This window comes from Glycine soja, chromosome 2 (assembly GCF_004193775.1).
Source record: "Glycine soja cultivar W05 chromosome 2, ASM419377v2, whole genome shotgun sequence".
NCBI classification, from domain to species: domain Eukaryota; kingdom Viridiplantae; phylum Streptophyta; class Magnoliopsida; order Fabales; family Fabaceae; genus Glycine; species Glycine soja.
Window position 1 is genome coordinate 10,787,151 of NC_041003.1, and position 22,981 is coordinate 10,810,131.

Consider the following 22,981-nt stretch of genomic DNA (forward strand, 5'->3'; position numbering starts at 1 on the left):
CTTTTTTTTCAAGTAAGGTCGGCTCATATATTAATATTAATTGTTTATAATTTGACGGTTTCATAATCGACATAAGTTATTTAAATGTTTTTTTTTCTTAAATTAAAATATTTTCACCAAAATTATCATATTGCACAAATTATTTAAGCAAGCTCTACCTTCGGCAGCAGCTGCAGCTAACCGTCTGTGACTGACAGCTGGAAACCATTAGTTGAGCGTTCTACTATTATAACGACCTTTCAACCCCATCCCTGAAATAAAATATGAATTCTAAAATGTAAAATCAATTAATTAATCATATAAAATTTCCAACCTGAAATTGAAAACCTCTCCATCACTCTCTTACTTGATTATTTTATCTCGGTCAAATTTTTTATATATGTAGTTGAGTTTAGTTACATATTAATATTAATTATAACATCTTTTTAAAAAATTATAACACATTAAATTTTTTAGTCTCATGTCAGCTTGGAGTGTATTATTAACTCAATAAATTTTTTTAAAAAATTAAATAAGAATTCTTTTACTAAATAAATCATTGAACACACTAAAATCTTACATTGCTTTTTTAATCCTATGAGTTAACATATATATTGTTATTTAATCATTGATGTATAATTATAAGTTATTAGATTTATTATAATAATTTATGTTGAAGTCATATTTAAAATATTTTTAGTTAGATGACACGCACTATATTAAAATTTTGCTATATTAATTATTAACTCAAATTAAAAATGACAATAATTGAGTGTTGTCTTGACTTTTAATTTTCCCCCTTAAAATTAAACTTCTTTTTAAAAAAAAACAAATTGATTTGACATACAGTAATTGATTGTCTAATTAATTGCGTACTTGGCTAAACTGGTCCATGTTCAGATGTTCTTCTGAGTTCTGACACATACTATATTATAAAGACGCGTGTTTCGCGTTTCTTCCGTGTATCTTTGCTCTCTTCTTCCCTCTGTCTTTTTTTTTTTTTTTTGGTTCTCAACTATTGGTCCTCTTTATTCCCTACATAGTTTAAGTCAACATAGCAAAAATTGCCACGTAATATCAGCTATTCATCCTCATTCCAAAGTCTTCAATATAGCCATCCAAGGTTGTTCAAGTTTGGGTTTTGAGAGTGAGCTCAACAATCATATTGTGATTAAAGTCTCATACTTTGGGAGTTTTCTAAATCTGGGTTTTTCAATTCACGGCTTCTCAACATCCGTTTCAAGAGTATGTACATTTTTTTGTTTAATTTTATTTTTCTTCTTTTCAGCAATTAGTTATGTGTCTTTTTGTTTATATACAAATAATCTAGTGAACAGTTGTGGCTGAGATATTGTTTGGCTCACTCATTAAATTTATAGTTTCAGCTTAGTTGTAAATATAAAAAGTTTCACTTTACTCCATTGTTAAAGTAAATTGGTTGTTCTGGCAGTTTATAGCACTGGCTGTTTGGCTGACACGGAAAACGCCAATATGAGGTGATCTCTCACAATTTGTCACGTATTACTAGATTGACCGATTAGTATGGTAAAATGACAGAATGATCAATTTGGTCTAATGGAAACACTTTTTTTTTTATTCATATGAATCCAAGATAGGCACCAAAGGATTTACAAATACCCACGTACTATGTTCAACCAACTAAGTTAGTTTAACCATAGGTTATTTATTTACAAAGTTTGCTCCATGTTCTTGGTCTTATTGCGTTTTGTGCACATGATGAACTCAAAATTAAAAAAAAAGTGTTTGATTTGAATTTCCATTGTTTGTGTTTCTTGTAGGTAGTCACCAAGTCTTTTTTTTTCGATTTCTGAGATTTCCTTGGAAACATGATTGTGTCTGCTCTATTGACATCTGTTGGTATCAACACTGCTCTGTGTGTGTTGTTCTTCACACTGTATTCTATATTGAGGAAACAACCAAGCAATTATGAGGTTTATGTGCCACGCCTGCTGACTGAAGGAACTTCTAAGAGGAGAAGTCGTTTCAAGTTAGAAAGACTAATTCCTTCTGCAGGTTGGGTTGCAAAAGCCTGGAGGCTTTCTGAGGAGGAACTGTTTTCATTATCAGGGTTAGATGGTGTGGTGTTTATGCGCATGATAACCTTTAGGTACATCATTCCCTTCACTATGCACCTTCATGGTTTAGTGGTTTTGTAAGCTTGTGTGTCACTCCTTTCCAACCCTTCCAAAACAAAAGAAAGGAATCATCTAAATAAATATCTCTTATTTATATTGTAGACTGAGTTCTTATGTTTATTGGATGCAGTTTGAAAACGTTTACCTTTGCTGGGATTATTGGGATCTTTGTGCTTCTTCCAGTCAATTGTTGGGGAAATCAGCTAAAAGATATTGATATTGCAGACTTTGTCAATAACTCCTTGGATGTGTTCACTATATCAAATGTAAACAGTGGCTCTCATTGGTGAATACTAACTCAAGATTTTATTGTTCTAATTGAGCTTTCTTAAAGAACTTACTTCAGCCTTGAGAGTGTTTTTTTTTTCAGCATTTGTCTTTTGTTACTTTCTCATTATGGATAAGAATTGTATGAGACTGTTATCCTTTATGATTTTTGTTTCAGGTTATGGGTCCACTTCAGTGCTGTATATATTGTCACTGGATTCATATGCATACTACTTTTTTATGTAAGTACATTCACCCTTAGCTTATGGAAATACTTTATCTGACTGTTTCCGCAATCTCTTAAGTTTCATGCATTGTACATCAGATTTAATACAGGGATTGGTAATAAGGGCTTTTCTTTCTCTTTAATTTTCTTCATTAATTAAAATATATAACTATAAGTAGATATAATTCATATATGAACAAACAATTGAATTGCTCACTCATATCTTTATTTCCTTTAATCTTCAGGAGTATAAATACATATCTTCTAGAAGAATTTCTTACTTTTATTCTTCCGAACCTCAGCCTCATCACTTCACCATTTTAGTTCACAGCATTCCCACTTCCTCCTCAGGCAGCATCAGTGACAGTGTTCAGAGCTTCTTTAGTGAGCTTTACCCTTCTACATATCTGTCACACGTGGTTGTTCGCCGAACAGGCAAAATCCGTAGTCTTGTAGTAAGGATCATGTTTAATTTTAATTTCGTTTCTTGTTGATTGGTTTTTGCCTCTATATTGTACATTTTCTAGGAAACTTTATTCTTAGTCTTCTAAAGGTGTGCATAATTTTCTGGCTATGTGCTTTGATCCGCTACATATTTGTGCTTTTGATTAAGCATTAAGATGTATCACTTATAGTTGAAAAAGAAGTCAAATTAGAGCTTTGAGTGAATCACAAGAAAATGATAGAAATCGGTTAGGGGAGAAGGGTAGTTGCTTGGAAGAATGTAAGAAATACAAAGTAGGTAGTATAGATAGAACATTTAGTTAGATAATAAATAGGGGGAAATAAGGATAAGGGGAGGAATGGAGGTCTGTTAGGAGAGAAGCATAGTTACTTGGAAGAACAAGAGCAATACAAAGTAATTAGTTTAGTTGTTAGAATAAATAGTTAGTTAGAGGAGATTAGTTAGATAATAAATAAGGTGGAGGAAAGGAGGTTTGTTAGCAGAAATGAACTTGAGCTGTTGTAGAAAGGGGAAACCCTTTGAGGTGAATTCTCTCCTTCTCTTTGTTACCAATCATTATTCAATAATAGAGGCATTATATTCTCATTTTCTGTTTCTGGGTTCATAACAGGATCTCCTTTTCCTCTTAACAATCGAATTTACATCACTTTAAAATGGTCTTACTCTTTTCCAAGCACAAAGAACATATTATACTAATTTTGGCTGTGAAATGTAACCAAGTTTACAAGATACGGTAGCCGTACCATACCTATACAATACTATTCTATAAACTGTAGGTTTTAGCTGTTTTCATAATACTTTATAAATAAGACAGGATGAAAGATACAAAAGTCTGTTTCACTTACATTAGATCATAGGAATTTCTTTTTTGATCTATTTCTGTTTCCCCTCTCTCTATTTTCCTGTTTCTTACTTTTCCTGGATACTAAGTTATCGCCAATAAGAGAATCTTGAAGTGTATTGCGCATCTAAGGGAATATTGGCCCTATCTGCATTTGTAAAGTCAATGATCTGAGTTTGACCTTTATCTTCATAGAGAAGTCCCTTGCTTGGTGCTCCTTTGAAATGCCTGGGGATTCAGGTTGCAGCTTCTCAATGACTACCATATAGAGCTTGTAGAAACTAACTTACCTCAAAACAAAAGATAGTTTTGTTACTTAAAAAGTCTCTGGTAATGGTAATGCCTATGAACAAATATGTAAATTACTAAAATATTCTATAACAACTAAAAAACATAAACAAAGCCTGAATACCACCTTTACTGGGAAATACCAGATTACTAAAGGCCTGTTTGGTTTGAGAAAATGTTTTATGTTTCATACTGTTGTTACAAATGATTACAAAATTAGGAAATGATAACAAAAAGCATTTTCTAAAACTAGACATGCCCCAAAGTACCCCTAGGATTGAAAGAAAAATATTTTACAATTTATTAACAACTTCTTAATGCTAGTAAGTGGTAACTCAAATAATTATGATCTACAATTAGCTCAGTAATAAATATACAAGAATATTCAGGTCCTATGGCCTTTAAACTTGGGCGTACTTGATGCTAGTATGTTCTGCATGTCCTTGTCTTGCCTTTATAATCAGATTTATTCAAGTACAGAAGGTATTGATTGACATTTGAAGTTAAACTAAGGAGAATTTTTCCTGTATCGAAGCTAACAAGCCTATTAATGCACATTACTTCTCACAGCCATATGACAGCCCTTGGAACATTTTTTCTTCCAATTTTTCATACTTGATTACAACCCTAAAAGTGGGTGCTTTTGTGATAAATGAGCCCCAATGCTAGAATTCCGTAATTTTGCTGCTGCTAAAGTGTTTATGATATTGTCCAGATTGCTTTTGTTGTTGAGCCAACATAAAGGATTAAGTCACTGTAAAAATTCTTAAGGGGTTTCCTAGACTATCAATGATAGGAAACAACAGGATCTTGAAACCTATGGTTCTCACAAACAATCAATAAACAACAATAGATAATGATGTGTACCTTTCTCCATTAAGACTTGTACCATTCTCTTTGGAACTTCTCTCCAGTGCACTTTGATTTCCTTGAAAGAGGAGAGAAATAAGATTTCACTTCCTTAGGCCTTTCTTCTCTGCCTCTCTCCGTTCGTGATGGTTATGGTGAGAGAGAACACTTTCTGGTCAGGAAGGGGACCTTATTTCACATTAGTGGGTATTAAGCCCCTTTTATAACCATTACTCCCATCAAGTAACAGTTAACCCTAGAAACTTCTCCTATTAAGACCAATTACAATTTAGTCCTTAATCGTTAATTATTTATTTATTAGTCCCTACATAAGTCACATGCCTCTCATGTGAGACATTAATTCTTACATTCTCCCACTTGGCTCATGTGACATTAATAAACATTATGGACTAAATAAATAAATAGATTAACTAACATAATGCGCATTAAAAATTGACTAAATTGTTCTATACATTGGGTACATCATAATTTCATGATTAAGAATAGGAACCAATTTGAGTCATGGCGGTTGTACATCATCTAATTGACATAGTCCCTTCCATGTACTACAAATTAGTCTTCTACTTAATATGACCATTAGTTAGGAGTACATAATTGGTCCAACATAATGTCTTCATTCAAGACAAAGCCCGTTAACATTACTCTAACACAAACATGCATGCAAACATAGAGAACATGTAATCAGAAACATATCATAATTGAGCTCAGAGTGTCAGCAAAATTACATAAGGTAAATTACATTTAATGATCATCAATAACAATAATGCCCATACTTTCAACATGTTCTATAATGTCTTGGGCAATAATCTCTTATTCAAAGGGTCAACTATCATAAGGTTTGTGCTAATATGTTCTATTGACACTCTTTGTTTCTGAACTTCTTCCTTCACGACAAAGTACCTCAATTTCATATGCTTAGCACCCTTAGAGTACTTGTCGTTCTAACAAAATACTGCTGCGGAGTTATCACAATACATTTTCAGCGGCCTAGCAATATTATCGACAATTCCAAGCCCTGAAATAAAGTTCCGCAGCCAATTAGCCTGAATTGTAACCTTAAAACATATTACAAATTCAGCTCTCAGATGCAACAACAACTGATGAATACAAAATTACTTTCATTTGTTTTCGTTCCATATCATTTCTAGGACATTGTGCGAGACTAACTCTGTCTCATTTCTGAATTAGAATAGGCGATGTTAAACACCTTTCCATCTTGAATCTCTCTAGCACTTTATCGATATATATACTTTCTGAGATAAGCCTAACAATCCTTGTGATCTATTATGAAATATTTCTATCCCTATCACATAGCTTACCTCACCCATATCTTTCACTTCAAAGTTTCTAGAGAGAAATTTCTTAGTCTCATGAAGAAGACCAAGATCGTTAGCTGCAAGCAAGATATCATCAATATACAAAATTAGAAAATAACCTTACTCCCACTGACCTTCAGATACATACATCGATAAACAATATTTTCCTTAAATCTAAAGGAAATAATGGTATCATTAAACCTCAAATACCATTGGCGGGAAGCTTGTTTTAATATTGTATATTAATTTCTTTAGTATGCACACCATGTGTTCATTTCCTTCAACTGAGAACCCCATTGGTTGGTCCATACAAACATTCTTCTCTAAGTCTCCATTAAGAAAGGCAGTTTTCACATCCATCTGATGTAACTCCAAGTCATAATGGGCTACTAATGCCATAATAATCCTGAAAGAATCCTTTCATGAGACGGGTGAAAACGTCTCTTTATAATCAATGTCATCTTTCTGAGTAAATTCCTTAGCAACAAGTCTAGTCTTGTAACGTTCAAAGTTGTCATGAGAGTCACGTTTAGTCTTGAAGACCCACTTACAACCAACTCTCTTACAACCCTTTGGTAATTTTACAAGCTCCCAAACTCCATTATGTTCCATGGAATCTATTTCTTCTTTCATGACATTTAACCACTTCTCAGAACTATCACAACTTACAACTTGTGAAAACAAAACTGGATCATTATCATTAATGCTTAAGTTTGTTTCTGTTTCATGTAGGTATACCACATGATCATTCGAAATAGCTGGTCTTCTTTCTTTTTGAGACCTCCTTAATGCTACTTCTTGTGGTTCTTCCCCAATGGGTTCATTATGTATCATGGGCTCATCATTGTGTTGTACTTCTTCATTACTGTTTGCAACAATAACTGATGTAGTAATCACCTTACTGTTAGAGACAAAAGTTAAAGGGACTTGCACTCTAACTTCTTTAATTTTCACTTCTCGTGGAACTGTACTCCTACTGATTTCACCGTTTTCAATGAATCTTGCATTTCCAGTTTCGACAATTCTCATATTATGATTAGGACAATAAATCATATACCCATTTGACTTTTCTGGATAACCAATGAAATATTCACTGATTGTTCTTGCATCCAATTTTCTTTCTTGCGGATTGTAAATTCTTATTTCTGTCTAGCAACCCCAAACATGCAGGTGTCTTATACTAAGCGTCCTATTTGTCCACAGTTCAAAAGATGTCTTTGGAACTGCCTTACTAGGAACCCTATTCAACAAATACATGGCAGTTTTCAAGGCATACATCCACAAACATACGGGTAAAGTCTAATTGATTAACATACTCCTAACCATATCCATTAAAGTTCTACTATGTCTTTCTGATACACCATTTTGTTGTGGTGTATCGGGAATTGTGTATTGCACACAAATGCATGTTTCTGAACAAGCTTAGCAAATGAACTTGAGTGTTGCCCAGTTTCATCATATCTTCCGTAATACTTATCACCTCTATCATATCTAATAATTTTCACATTTATGTCTAATTGCCATTTTACTTTATTGTAGTAAATTTTTAAGGCATCCATTGCCTAAGAAATCTCGGGCAGTAAGTAGACATAACCGTAATGTGAATAATCATCAATAATGGTGATAAAGTATCTTTCCTTTCCGAAAGAACTAACATCAAAATGTCCACAAATATCAGTATGCACAATTTCAAGAAGCTGAGTGCTTCTTGTAGCTCATTTCTTTGTGTGTTTTATTTGTTTTCCCTTGATACAATCCACACAAATATTTAGATCCGTAAAATCTAGATCAGGAAGAATTTCATTCTTTATTAATCTTTTTATCCTTTCTCTAGAAATGTGACCTAAACGTTTATACCACAAGAAAGCAGATCGTTCATTCACTAAACTACGTTTAGTGCCAACATTATGATGCAGAATTAAAACAGTTTCAACATACAAACTGTCTATTTCCAATTTATATAAACCATCATGAGAATATCAGTACCAATGAGATGATTATGCTTAAATAAATTGAAACATCCATTACCAAAATTAAAAGAGTATGCAGTAACATCAAGTTTAAATAATGAAACTAAATTACTAGATAAACTAGGTACATAAGGAGTTTCCAGTAAATCTAAACGACGTCCAGTGTTGCATTTTAAACAATAAGTCTCAACTATTTTCACTGGAGCTTTCACTTCATTCCCCATGAAAATGAACTTCTCATTTGGGCTTATGGTTTGGATTGTAAGGAATCTTTGCATAATGTTAGAAACATGAGTCATACATCCAGAATTAATCCATCATGTATCATGGGAAACTATAGTTAAGTTTGATTCAAAACATACATGAGCATTAAGCTCACCATTCTTTTCGAACCAAGACTTACACTTTAGGCAATCCTTTTGGAAATATCTTAATTTCACAAAATTGACAATTATTGCCCTTTGATACCTTTCTTCTGGATTTGCAAAGAGTCGTCATTGTTCTTTAATGACCCTTTTGCCTTTATCATGCTTCTTCATAAATTTCTTTTCAAGCTCCTTGATTCCCTTGGTGGCTAACATAATGGACTAAGTGACTTCCTTGATTCTTAAGCCTCGTTTCTTCCAGAACTAACATACTGTGCAATTCATGCACATTCCATTTATCTTTCATGATATTATAGTTCATTTAGAACAGGCCAAACTCAGACGGTAATGAGTTCAGAATAAACTGAACAAGAAAGTTCTCATTCACAGCCATTATATTCTCAAGGTCTTAAGTCTTGCTGCAATGTTTGTCATCTCAATGACATGTGCATACATAGTACGTGAATCATCAAACTTCATGGTGATTAATGTACTCATTAATGTCCCAACAACAGACTTATCAGCTGTTTGAGAATACTCTCCCACTAATCTCATAAACTTTTTAGCACTTTCGATTTTAGGGAGAGTTGTCTTAATACTGTCTGCAACAGTCATTCTTATCAACATTAGGCTGAGTCTGTTAGGTCTTTCCCAAGTTTTATAATGAACTTTCTCTTCATTGCTACTAACATCAATAATAGTAACAAATTTCTCTTCTAACATAGCAAGATCATGATCCAAAACACTAAGGTGAAATTGGACTTGCTCATTTCTGTCAGAGAAGTTAAGCCTATTAAAATTGGTACAGATGATGCATAAGAATCCAATGAATTCAAAACATGTATTACATAATAAAATTCACATAAGTGTTTTGAGACATAAAATATATGTCATACATATGATTCATTCAGATAACAGACAATGTATATTGATGTTCTCCTTTGGGTGATACACCAACATACAACATACAAACATAATGATGCTAATAAAATTTTAACATTATTTGGCAATTAAATATGCACCAATTAGTTGTATCTATTTCCTTTGGGCATATAAATAAAACTAATGATACACACAAATTGCCTACAATTATATTCATTAATTATAAGAATAACTAATCAACCTTTGGGCGATCCATAAATGCCTTATAACAATGAATTTCAATTACCCATAAACCAATAATCATATAATTTAGCATCCATTATTCTATGAGTAATTGGAATAATCATTAAGTTAGAATTAAATAACCTTACAAATTTGGCCACTTTGGTGACTAACAAATTCAACATATATTTAATTCCAACCAAATATTATTGAAATAATCATTAATTTGGAATTAAATAACCTTACAAATTTGGTCACTTTGGTGACTAACAAATCCAACATACATTTAATTCCAACCAAATATGTATGGCCTGCACATACTTATTGCTATTAACAATTCATAGTCATTCTATTAATTTCATTCCAAACCATAAAATAATATTTGCATTTATTTGTGTTTTTACATTCTAACACGTTCAAGCAAATATGTAGCATATACATGTATTTACTGCTATCAATAATTGCAAAACATTCACATTAATTTAATTACATAACATAAACTTTCAATCCTTTAATCACTTTCAACAATAATTTTTTCGGGAAAAAAAAGATCAAGTGGGATTGGAAATAGCAAACATAAGGTTGCAAATAGAAATTTCCAAAATTTCAATATTCTTCCTGCCACAAACGTACCTGCCAATGCAGCTTTTCAAAATTGAAATTGAATCTTTACGTTTAGGCACGCTTTCTTTCTTTCACCATTAGAAGTAAAAACTTTCTCCAAATTTAATATATACATGCCGTGCAACTTTCTCTCCCATAATCATAAGTTTTCAAATAATCTTTCTCCAAAAATTGGTATTCAACAATAATAAAATATTGCCAATAAAATAATACATGCAGCGGAAAATAAAATTCCTAAATTTCATAATTAGGATTTATGCATAATTGAGAGAAATTAAATTATCCCTAAATTTCATAATTAGGGTTCATACATAATTGAAAGAAATTAAATTATCCCTAAATTTCATAATTAGGGTTCATGTATAATTGAGAGAAATTAAATCATTCTTGGAGAATCATAAATTTCATAACATGCTCTGATACCACATGTAAAGATTCTTAAGGGGTTTCCTAGACTATCAATGACAGGAAACAACAAGATCTTAAAACCTATGGTTCTCACAAACAATCAATAAACAACAATAGATAATGATGTGTACCTTTCTCCATTAAGACTTGTACCTTTCTCTTTGGAACTTCTCTGCGGTGCACTTTAATTTTCTTGAAAGAGGAGAAAAATAAGATTTCACTTCCTTAGGCCTTTCTTCTCTGCCTCTCTCCGTTCGTGATGGTTATGGTGAGAGAGAACACTTTCTGGTCAGGAAGGGGACCTTATTTTACATTAGTGGGTATTAAGCCCCTTTTATAACCATTACTCCTATCAAGTAGCAGTTAACCCTAGAAACTTCTCCTATTAAGCCCAATTACAATTTAGTCCTTAATCGTTAATTATTTATTTATTAGTCCCTACATAAGTCACATACCTCTCACATGAGACATTAATTCTTACAGTCACCACCTTCTAAGTTATCAGAGGATGAGGATGGTCATATTTATTCACACCTTCTTGAAATATATGCATTGACATCAATAGATCCTTTGAGTTAAGTGATTCAGTGTGACAAACAAGCAGCATATAATTGATCTGACTTGTATGCAAAACAATTTGCATATTTGCTTTCCACCATTGTAGTGATTGAAACGCATATGCCTGACCTAATGTTACTATTTTTGGTTTTTCTTTCCTTTGGTTAGGTTCACTTTTGAAGATAGTCTATATATAAATGAGATATTCCATGAAAAAGTATTGTTTGTAGGAAAATTCCTTGAGACAATTACAATACTCAAACCTTTGTAGTAATTTATTATTATCCTATTTGCAGCTCAAGCATTATTTATTAATTTTAACAGCTTTGCTGGTAATCCAAATCTAATTATCTTTTCAATTATATGTATAGGTGGTTGCTATTTTGTTGACCAGATTAATTGTTTCAGTATTCTATTTCTGTTTCAGTTTTGAGAATTATGCAACTAACATCCCTGTCTTTCCGTTTCTTTAATCTAGAACGAAGCAAAAAAAATGTACAAAAGGGTTACTCAATTACGATCTGATTCCACTCAGCAGAAGAATACGCAGCGTGGTTTTCCTGGACTTTTTAGCCGAAAAAACAGTGTTATATATTATGAAAAGAAATTAGAGGACATTGAGGAGAATGTGAGATTGAAGCAGTTAGAGGCTTCATTGGCAGGAGAAGTATGTGGTAATCTTTCAGGTCTTTTTCCAAAAAGAAACAATTTAAAAGTAGTTTCAGTCTTGTTTTAACTATTTGCATTTTCTTGTATAAAGTCATAAAATGCATCCTACTAATCTCTACTCTTGTTCAATATTCAAGGAGGCTCGAGCAGCTTTTGTGTTCTTTAAGTCTCGTTTTGGTGCTGCAACTGCTTTTCATTTACAGCAATCAGTCAATCCCACCCATTGGATTACTGAGCTAGCTCCAGAACCTCACGATGTGTACTGGCCTTTCTTCTCTGAATCATTCATGCGAAGATGGATTTCTAAGTTGGTGGTTGTACTTGTGTGTACTACTTTCACTATTGTGTTCCTTATACCTGTAGTAATCGTACAGGGGCTTACCAACCTCAATCAATTGGAAATTTTATTTCCCTTCTTGACAAGTATTCTAACCATGTAAGTTGCTTGTTTATTTATTTATTTGTTCATGATAAACCCCCTCTATGCTTTGCTACCTTTCTTCTCTTATTTCCCCTCTCCTCACGGTCTTATTAACCCATGGATGTGAGTTTCTGCTCAAAAGAATAACTTTTGGGGTTGCATGAGAATTAGGTCAAAGTGATTGTCCAGTGTTTCTCAAAGTATATACTTTCAATAATTGACTAGGCCACAAGTTGGTGAGAGCAGATTTTACTTTGCCTCGATTGCATGTGCAGTTCATTAGGAATATCAGTTAGTTCAGACAAGGTAAAGCCAGGAAGCTGTAAATTGATTTTAAAAAGAAACTTGACTTATCAAACTAGGTTGTCAGAATTCTAAACCATGACGCTGTTAATTGGTAGTAAGAAAAATGTTTCAAGGATTTCATTGATTTGGAGGAGTATTGCAATCATATTGCTTGCATACTGCCTATACACATAGGAACTCCAGTGCTAAACCTTGTTTTTCAGGACATCTTGGTTGTAGACATAAAGTATGGGTTTTGCAATTGATAAAGGATGATAGTTACATGAAGACCAGAGTGGATGTTGTTGATAATTTTTTTGCCAGATTTACTCAATGTTGAAATTCCTTGCTGCTAGGATGATCCAATCACAGCATTTTGTGTCATGTTAAATATCTTGCATGTGATTCTGTTTTTTCCTGTGTAATCAAACATCTACTTGTAATGCTACATCTTTATTTTGCAGACATGCTAACTTTTTCCTTGTAATTTTTTTTTCTTATTTCTTAATGCACAATCACTGAGCCTTTTGTGAATCTGCTTTCAGAAAATTTTTCAGTCAAATAGTTACGGGATACCTTCCCAGTCTTATTCTTCAGTTGTTTCTGAAATTGGTGCCTCCTGCCATGGAGTTCCTATCCTCCATTCAAGGATACATTTCACATAGTGATATAGAAATGAGTGCATCTAGAAAAGTGCTGTGGTTCACAGTATGGAATGTTTTTTTCGCAACTGTATTTTCTGGCTCAATTCTATCTATGTTCAATACCCTCCTTGATCCCAAGAACATTCCTGGGAAGCTGGCTGTTGCAGTTCCAGCACAGGTTAGAAAATGTTTCTCTCCATTGTAAACTTTCCTGAAACATATTTTTGAGGGCTACAAAAAGTCTGTTGCAGGATAGAAAACCACGCTATGGAAAGAATCAAGTAAGACCAAGACAAGTTGTAATTAACTAGTTTTTTTATCATTCAAATCTCTACGAAAAGAAAGTCCCATTTTAAAGAATGAACCTTGATAGAATAAAAGTAAATAAACATCTACCAAAGAAAAATACCCAAACAAATGTCCTCCCAAACATAATAAGAATAAAATTGTTTATTCTATCTATGACTTTGATCATATCACATGATCACAATTCAAATATAAAATCTACATAACAATTTATAAAAATATAGACTTTTTAATTTCTATCTTTCTGATGTCATTAATTTTGGTTTGATTGTAGGCATCATTTTTTATTACCTATGTTGTCACGCAAGGATGGACAAGCGTGTCATCAGAACTCTTCCGTGTAATTCCTTTCATTTTCAGTTGGATAACGAGGCCTTTCACCAGTCAAGATGATGAATTTGAAGTTCCATCTACTCCATACCACAAGGATATTCCAAGGGTCCTTTTCTTTGGACTTCTTGGTATTACATATTTCTTCCTAGCTCCATTAATTTTGCCGTTCCTCTTGGCCTACTTTTGTCTTGCTTACATCATTTTTCGAAACCAGGTCAGCATTTCTTTGGATGTTATTTGATATCTGCTAGAAGACTCTTATATTTGCCAAGCTTATTTTATGCCACAGATGAGCTTCTACTAATAAAAGCAAGGGAGAATTTCATTATTGGAAATCCATACAAAATATTTGCAATATAAAAAGTGTTCAAGAATCATTTCTAAGTTTCCACCCATTAGCTTAAGCTTTGGATTGAATTATGTCTTATTGTGGTACCAAAGCTTCTAAAAATAAGGTCTATCCTTGTTGCACCCATTCTTTGTATAGAAAAATAAATTTAAGCACCAAGTAAAATGGGATAATTAATCATGATTCAAGTTCAAAAGGCTCTTAAGTGAGGAGGCATCTTAGAGATATTTATTGATTTCTGTCTACACCTAAGAGGCTAAGAGTAAATCCTGATGTTTAATTTTGTCCGTAATTGAAAATTTGTTCACCGGGACTTCTGAACTTGGGAAGGTTGATGTAGCTGAGGAATATTTTTGGTGAAATAATAAGTAGATGCCTGGAAAGGGTCAAAGGGCATAGTAGTTGGACGATGGCTTTATTAAGATGAAATTTAGCCGTTTCTGCACTGGAGTATGATTCATGTGTATAAGGAGCAACAATAAGTAAGAGCAACTGCATGTACTTTATCCATGCTTTCCAAAGATTGCAAGACAGTATTTACTGAAATATATCATGACTTAGATCTAAATAGGATAAGCCAAGGCAAATTCTAAAATGCAACAAAGTTAGGAAATAAAAGATTGAAGAGGGGAAGCCTAAACAAGTTCCATTTTAATGTCTTGGAATTTGGTTTCAGGAACTGCCTGTGGTTGTGGTTGACTAATGTGGAGCATAAGTAGTGATATAACCTTGAATTTGATTGCTTGGTAGAAGTTTTCAATTCTAGTGAAGTACAATTAAGGTTCACTTAAGTCACATTCAAGAATGGAGCCATTCGCCATCTTTATAAAAGGAGGTAATTGTGATGCGAGAAGATATTACCCAAGTGCGAAGAGGGGTAGTGGGGTTCGTGTAATGGGGATGGTTTCTTAAGAGTCCAGAAAACTTGTAATTGAGAGGGTTTTCTTAAGTTGTCCAAAAACCTTGTAATGAGAGTTTTATCAAGTCTGTACAAAGAACTTGTAAATAGGAGGGTTTTCTCAAGTTTGTCCAGAAAACTTGTAATTTTATTTGAGATGTTCCTCGGACGTAGGTAAGAAATGCCAAACTATGTTAGATATGTGTCGTCGCTATTTCAATTGTTGGTGTTGTTTGTGTGTGCGTGTGCAAGAGGTCTTCCCCCGACATATTCAAGGATTATTTTCTTTTTGTTCTGACAATGTTAATTTTATCCATGAAATTGTGACATTTAAAAACATTTTTGATATAATTTACACTGATGCTCTGCCAATATATTATGCAGTTTATAAATGTATATGCACCAAAGTATGATACAGCTGGGAAATTTTGGCCTATTATACACAACTCAATGATATTTTCTCTGGTACTCATGCACATTATTGCAGTGGGAATCTTTGCTTTGAAAAAGCTTTCTCTAGCATCTACTTTGACGATGCCCCTACCAGTCCTCACACTTCTCTTTAATGAGTACTGCCGAAAACGATTCCTGCCCATATTTGTTGCATATTCTGCAGAGGTACACTTCAAATCCAGCAAATGATTGTTCAAATGTTTTTTCCAATATCCAACCCCTAACATTACTGAAAGAATAAAGAGTTGTTGCATCTTGCATTCAATCTGTCAGGTCTGATTTTAACTTGGTTTTGTGTTTCCAGAGTTTGAAAAAGAAGGATAGGCAAGATCAAAATGATGCTACAATGACACAGTTTTATGAGAATTTGGTAAATGCTTATAAAGACCCTGCATTGCTTCCAATTCAACATTCACAAAACAATGACAATCTTCGCAGTCCCCTTATATCTCAGGCTTAATGCTAAGGCACAATGTCATTCAATAATAAACCAGTTGTGTTGGTTCTTCCCAGTATATGATGCAAATATTCATATGTCAAGGGCAATGAAGTGCAAAAGGGGCTTGTATATGCTTGTTTGTATAGATGGAAAAGTCTTGAATTCCGAAAGAGTGGCCAATTTTTTCCAGCTTCTTAAATGAAGAGCCTAAAACTTGCATATAGCACTGAAGTTATCTTTTGCCTTGGCTCTTAAACCACTTTCCTCCTTATTTGCGTATATTTCTTACTTTTCTTAATTATTTGCAGAGTAAAATATTAAATGATATTTAGACTTCCAAGATATTGAACCCTTGTATTTTTATTGAACATTGTTTTTAACATGCATTCTCTAAGGATGCATCATGCACGTTAACAAAAATTTAAGAAATGTTAAATACTTGCTTTATTATTAGGTGAAAATTCATATTGGCTCTACAACTTCTCCTTCAAGCTTTATAAAGTTTAGGCAAAATTGCAAAATTGGTCTCCTACTTTATCTCCAATTACGAATTTGGTCCCCCTATAATTTAATTCATAAATTTGGTCCTCCAGTTTTATAAATTCCTGTAAAATTGGTCCTGGAAGCCCGATTTGAACGTTGACCATTAACTTCTGACGTTGACTGCCACGTGTGACTACCACGTGTCAACGTCTGAGTGGTTTCTTGTAAAAGCTTCATTTTTTGTAGGTAAAATTGCACTTTTGGTCCCCCAATTTTACTCTAATTTCGATTTTGGTCCCTCTATAGTTTAATTCACACATTTAGTCCCCCAGTTTTATAAATCCCTTCATAAATTGTTCTTACAAAATTTGTCTTTTGAATGGTTTAGTCACTGGTGCTAGAAACATGGTAGGTCTTGATAAATCTCGCACTTTCTTTTCATCACAAGTTTTTCACTCACTTAGGAACCCAAAGAAAAATCACTATTTGTCTCTCTCTCACTTCCGGGGTTGTTCAACTTGGGAAAGTGGCACATAAATCCTAACCTGGGTCTGAAATTTTCAAATTTCTTACTTTAACAGTTCTGTAATAATCCCCTATTTTTTTCTTTTTTTGCTCCCCCATGCAGTATTATGTGTATACGACTGCTTAAGTGGCCTATGTATGACAATGGTATTTTTGTTTGAAATTTGAAATACACCTTCACGATGATGAAATTTGACTGAATTTATAAAGGGATTTATAAAATTGGGGGACCAAATGTGCGAATTAAATTATAAAGGGACCAAAATCAAAATTGAAGTAAAACTGGAGGACTAAAAGTACAATTTTACCTACAAAAAATGAAGCCTTTACAGGGAATCACTCAGACATTGACACGTGGCATTGACATGTGGCAGTCAACGTATGAGGTTAACGGTCAACGTCCAAATCGGGTTTTCAGGACCAATTTTACAAGGATTTATAAAACTGGAATACCAAATCCAAAATTGGAGATAAACTGAGGGACCAAAAGTGCAATTTTACCTAAAATTTATATGCGTTTAGTCAGACTAATTTACTTTAATTTTAGTCCTTATAATAATTACATTAGTTTTTATCAATGTAGTTGTGGCTTGATTTGGTTTAAGTTTTAGTTCCACTAACTTTATTCAATTAGGTTTTGATCCTTATAACGTAAATTAAAATCGTTTTTTAAACTATAAAGACTATAAATTAAAGTTTGTAAGTATAAGGACTAAAAATAAAATCAAAGGTAAATTATAATGACAAAAAATACATTTAAATTTATTATAAATATATTTAACTTTAAATGACTAGTTTGATTAAAAAACACCTTATTAAAGAACAAAATTGACTACGGGAGATTCATGTTTGATGATTCACTATTAAAATCAGTTAGTACTCGATATAAATGTCAACTCAACTTGAAGTGATGAGATAGTGACTAATATTTTTAAATTCTGACGGGTTGTTGTATCAGTAAAAGTATTGGTTTACAATTCATTGGTTGAACAATGGTTTGATTGGTATTGATTAAATATATATTTAAGATTAAAAAACATGTCAGTAATAAATTAATATAAAAAATTATAAGAAAATTAAGTTAGGTAAAAGTTTAAATAAACATAAAGGGGTCATATTAGAAAATAAAGAATTCATAATAAATATTTAGATGATAATAATTCATATGTAAATATCATATGATTTTTATATATTTAAAAATTAGAACTAAAATTAAAAATATTTTATAAAAAAAGAAAATCAGTTCAAACCATTTTTTAGCATCAATTGTTGGTCAGTTCGTGACCAGTTGTTAATAGATTTTTGTTTTATCATTTTCCTTAGTTGTCCGGACTAGTGACTTGACCTATTCTTGGTCCAATTAAACAAACAAACTGAACAGTCTAATCTGATTTTTTAAATAATGTAAGAGTAAAAAAAAAACTTGACAAAATATGTAAGTTAGGCTAATAAAACTGAAGTTAAAAAAGTGGACCAATTCGTCATAGTTGGATGTTCCTTATCCGAGTGATCAGGGATCTAAGCTGCTCCACAAATTCGAAATTATCGTAATTAATAACTGTAATCATCAAGTTTTTCTTTCACAAATTTACTTAAATTTATTTTATAAAAAAATATTTATTTTCAATAATAATTAGATTTTTAAATTTTAATATATGTATGTCAAATAATATTTTAATATAATTTAATTTAAATTTATTAATACATGTCGGTTATATAAATTATTTAAAATTATTATTTTACACTCTAGAGTAAATTAACCAAATTATAGGTGGGCCAATCCATGTTTGACCCAACCCATAACCGATTGACACAAATACACCTACCCAGCCCGAATTATAAGGCCCTTGTTCTACGCACTTGAACGGTGCATATATATATATATATATAACACTGATGATGAGTAAATTCTACAGGATTTATGATGTTGACAGAAGGTTGCCGAAAGCTAAACTAAATCTACTTTCAAAAGAGAAACTTCAAAAGATAGTCCAGTTGAAAAGTAGGAAAATATGTTTTTCTTGACATTCTTTTTAGGTTTATATAATCTGTTTAGATATGGATAGAAAAAGAAGAGAAATAGAAAATAATATATAAATAATATGATTAGAAGGAGAAAAAAAATTCATTGAGGGTGAAAATAGATGTAAGAAGAAAAAAAAAAGTGTAAAACTATCATGCTTGTTAAAAAAAATCTATGATTACAAGAGAGAACCCAATCATAGACCAACATAGCATATTATGAGAAGAATGTGGGTTCACAATATCCCGTTTTATGGTGGACAAAAGTTAGGAGATGGAATTATTTTTTTTGTGCCGTGACAAAATATGGAGGAAAAATATATATATTGAAGTCTTAAGAAAAATATCCTCATAAATTACACCCTTATTTTTTGTAAACATTAATCATTTATAAAATAATTTTTTTTACTTTTATTTATCATTTTGCAAATTTAAAAATATTTTTTTAAAAAATTATCATTATTTTTATTAAGAAAATTAGAAAATCCATAACAAGAAATTTAATTAAAATTAGTTATATTTTTTAGAATTATTTTTTTTAAGACTTTCTTAATGTTAAAACTTAAAAATTTGAATCCTTTCATATTTATAAGTAGCATGAGAATTTTGTTATGAAAGAAAAAGTAAAAAAAGAATTATAAATGTCAAATTTTCATTTTTTTTTTTTTTGTTTCTCTCGTCTTTCTTCCATTCAAGCAAAATGGGACATTTTCTTCAAGAGAGTGTACACAACATGGATTTCCATTATATAATTTCCCCTTTGCATTTTTTAAATCCAATTTACATTTTGAATTGATTCGGCATTTCTAATAGTGGATAAGCAATTAACGAAATCCATTCTTCAAATGTAACAAGAAATTCCCCTATCTAAGCTGTATAGTTCTTGAGACAGTACTCGATTATGATTATGAGATTATTTAATTCCTAGTATATATATAATTTTGAGCTAGACATGTAAATTACACCCCTTTGAGTATCAAGGTTTATTGAGTTGATTTATGAATCATTGCATAGGAAACTTTGCCGGCATATTACAGTAATCTTGAACTCTCCTTTAGAATGGAAAAGGAAATTTCTTTAAGAAAGAAAGCTGAATTAGACAAACAACAGAAAGGTAGAGCAACCAATTTGGAGGGCCCTCAATGATCTCAATCTAAACTGCAGTGCTTCAACCCAATTCTATCAAATTCACATGCTCTCCTACACACCATAAAGCAAAGACTAAGCCTTTTGAATGAGGGGATGGTCAAAGGGAGAAAAGAAAAAGGAAGGTAAGGTGGAGAAGGGGAAAACAACAGTGAGTGAAACATTTAATGGGGTCAGCCAAAGGAAGAGGAGCTGCTAACACCTGGACAAATTTCTAGCATTTTCACTGTTCACATTAAAAGTGTTAATGCTCATAGCTAGAAGCAATGCTCATGCTTCTGTGGTTACACTACACATGTTCTCACCAACCAATATGAGCAAGTACAAAAAGTAGAATAAGAGCCCAGCCCAATTTATATAAATATGGTTTGATATGGTTGTGCTCTTTAAGCATGATTGTTTATAGAAGAATATCTTATGGGAGATATATCATCTCCTTAAATGGATTTTCATATCTAGAGATTATTTGACCCTCAAACAACGATACTTTGGTCACACTAAACAAAAGCCTAATCTTGAAAAAATTTGAGTAAGACACAAATTTGAGTCTCTACTCATTTCTTTATTGAGGTTAGGAAATTTAAATATTTTTGTAAGTATTATTTAAATTTAGAGATTTTCTCTGTCTTAATCTAAAGTATCATCCACTCTCCCTATAGTTCCCTCCCCTAAAAAAAGGACTCCGATTTATTTCAACAAATATAAGAGCCCCACATTGAAGTTTTTCTCGACATGGTAAAAATGGAATATCAACAAAAAGTTATGATGGTGGTAGTTATGGTTATAGTAAAAATACTTGTGTCACAGTAATTAAATTAATTAACGAAATAAAATTTAGCCAATAGGGTGTTTAGGGATAAAGAGGAATTCTGATTGAAGTATGAGTGTGGTAGCAATGTTTGATGATAGCAATGATCAAATCATGGGTAGAAAAGGAGGGTTTGAAGACTGTGATGTGGGGCTGAGAAATAATTTGAGGTTTCTGTGGCACTAACAAGAAGGGATCATTTGATATACCAGAGAGGATGGATTGGTGGGGTCAATGGAGGAAGAGGACTGTGATGAGAATGAACCAGCATCAATTAAAAAAGCCTCTTACCATTATGAATCTTGACATTACACCCTAATTGGGGTGTCTGGTGTTTGCGGCTAAAGGTTGGATCAGAAAATGCATAGGGATTGGGACGTTTTGAAGGATAGGACCCCTCAGAATAATCATACCAAAGAAGTGGAATAAAAATTAATGAACTTTTCAAATGGCAGGGCAGAAATAATTTGCGGTTGCTGAGGCACTAACAGGAAGAGTCTTCTTTAATTTATACCAGAACATTCTCCTTGATTTTCCTTTACTTTGATGCAAGTAAAATTAGAATAACTTTAGTTTAGTAAAAAAAATAATATAAGAATTGAAGTCAAATAAAATGATTTACAATAACTCATCTCAACTACCTTCATCTAATATATAGTATCATATATAACTTCATGAACAATGAATTATCAAGATATCAGTAGTCAGTTAAACTACACTAAGGTGTGATAACGTCGGTGAAAATTTTGAACTACATACATGCACAAAAATTTAAAATATTTTTTTCACCATAAATATGTAAATGCTTAGAAAAGAAAAATACAAACAAGATTTTTTAATAATAATTTTTTTTGGGTACAGAGTCAGACATTTGGTTAAGCTGAAAAAAATTTGCGTTAGTTAATTCATTTATTTGGTGATTCTTAATTAGTGTACTCTTTATTACTATTGTATTTTTCTTATTGAACTTACTAATGTATTTTTAAAAATGTCAATTTGTCTCATAAACAATTTTTTTTGCTGGAAGTCTCAAACAAAAAAAGTTAAATATTTTCTTTTGAATATATCTATAATAAAAGTTATTAAAATAATTTAGAAGTACTAAAATATATTTAAAAAGGTATACTTCCAGCATTTTTTCAGCCCAATGGCAATAAGATATATATTTCCTGCAGATGTCAAAAACTAATAATGTTATTATGATATTCTTTAATCTCAGTAAATCTTCTTTCATACACCTTACCACAGAAAATCATTCAACATTTTACCAATAACATGATTTTTTTTATTGAAACAAAAAATATCTCGCCCTTAACATATTAATTAGGAAACGAAAATGAAAAAACATTTAGTGTAAAAATGATCAAGAGAGCGTAAAAAAAATTATGGACACATAATTTTGCGCATAAGAGGGAAAAGAAATGAAAAAAAAATGAGTTAAAATGAAAGTTTTGAATTAAAGTAAAATATAAAAATATGAGTTACACATTATTTTTACTGTTTATTTATCTTATTTTTTATTAACCCCTAAGTAGCATTTCCCTTAAAAAAATACTCTCCGGCAAATTTTCATTTAATAGTACAAAAATATCATTGATCATCATCACCATCACTAGTACCCTCTTTCTTTAATGCACGTGTTGTAGGCCTTACTCTCTTCTTAGTTCTTACTGTGCACATCCTGTTCTCTGCTTCTTTTCATTCTCATTCTGTTTAGAGCATGAAGACAATAAAAGATGAGTATAAGATAAGCTTAGAGACA

The 22,981-nt window shown here is 32.1% G+C and overlaps 1 protein-coding gene across 5 annotated transcripts; it reads left to right on the plus strand.

Annotated features, from left to right (window-relative positions):
• The first annotated feature begins 946 nt into the window (after positions 1–946).
• On the plus strand, positions 947–16,696 carry LOC114386871 (CSC1-like protein At1g69450). 5 transcript variants are annotated; one of them, XR_003661197.1, is made up of 12 exons: positions 947–1,224; positions 1,430–1,475; positions 1,779–2,107; positions 2,266–2,421; positions 2,581–2,644; positions 2,874–3,083; positions 11,917–12,105; positions 12,245–12,543; positions 13,359–13,635; positions 14,038–14,310; positions 15,831–15,961; positions 16,101–16,242. XR_003661197.1 is itself a non-coding variant. In XM_028346935.1 (12 exons), exons 3-12 carry the CDS (start codon positions 1,827–1,829, stop codon positions 16,254–16,256), a joined length of 2,139 nt encoding a protein of 712 aa, XP_028202736.1. In that variant the 5' UTR covers positions 947–1,224; positions 1,430–1,475; positions 1,779–1,826; the 3' UTR covers positions 16,257–16,696. The 5 variants fall into 5 exon arrangements, 4 of the variants coding, with proteins under 4 accessions (XP_028202736.1, XP_028202749.1, XP_028202743.1 ...); XM_028346935.1 differs by having other exon boundaries at positions 15,728–15,961; positions 16,101–16,696; XM_028346948.1 differs by lacking the exon at positions 2,874–3,083 and having other exon boundaries at positions 15,728–15,961; positions 16,101–16,696.
• The last annotated feature ends 6,285 nt before the right edge of the window (positions 16,697–22,981 follow it).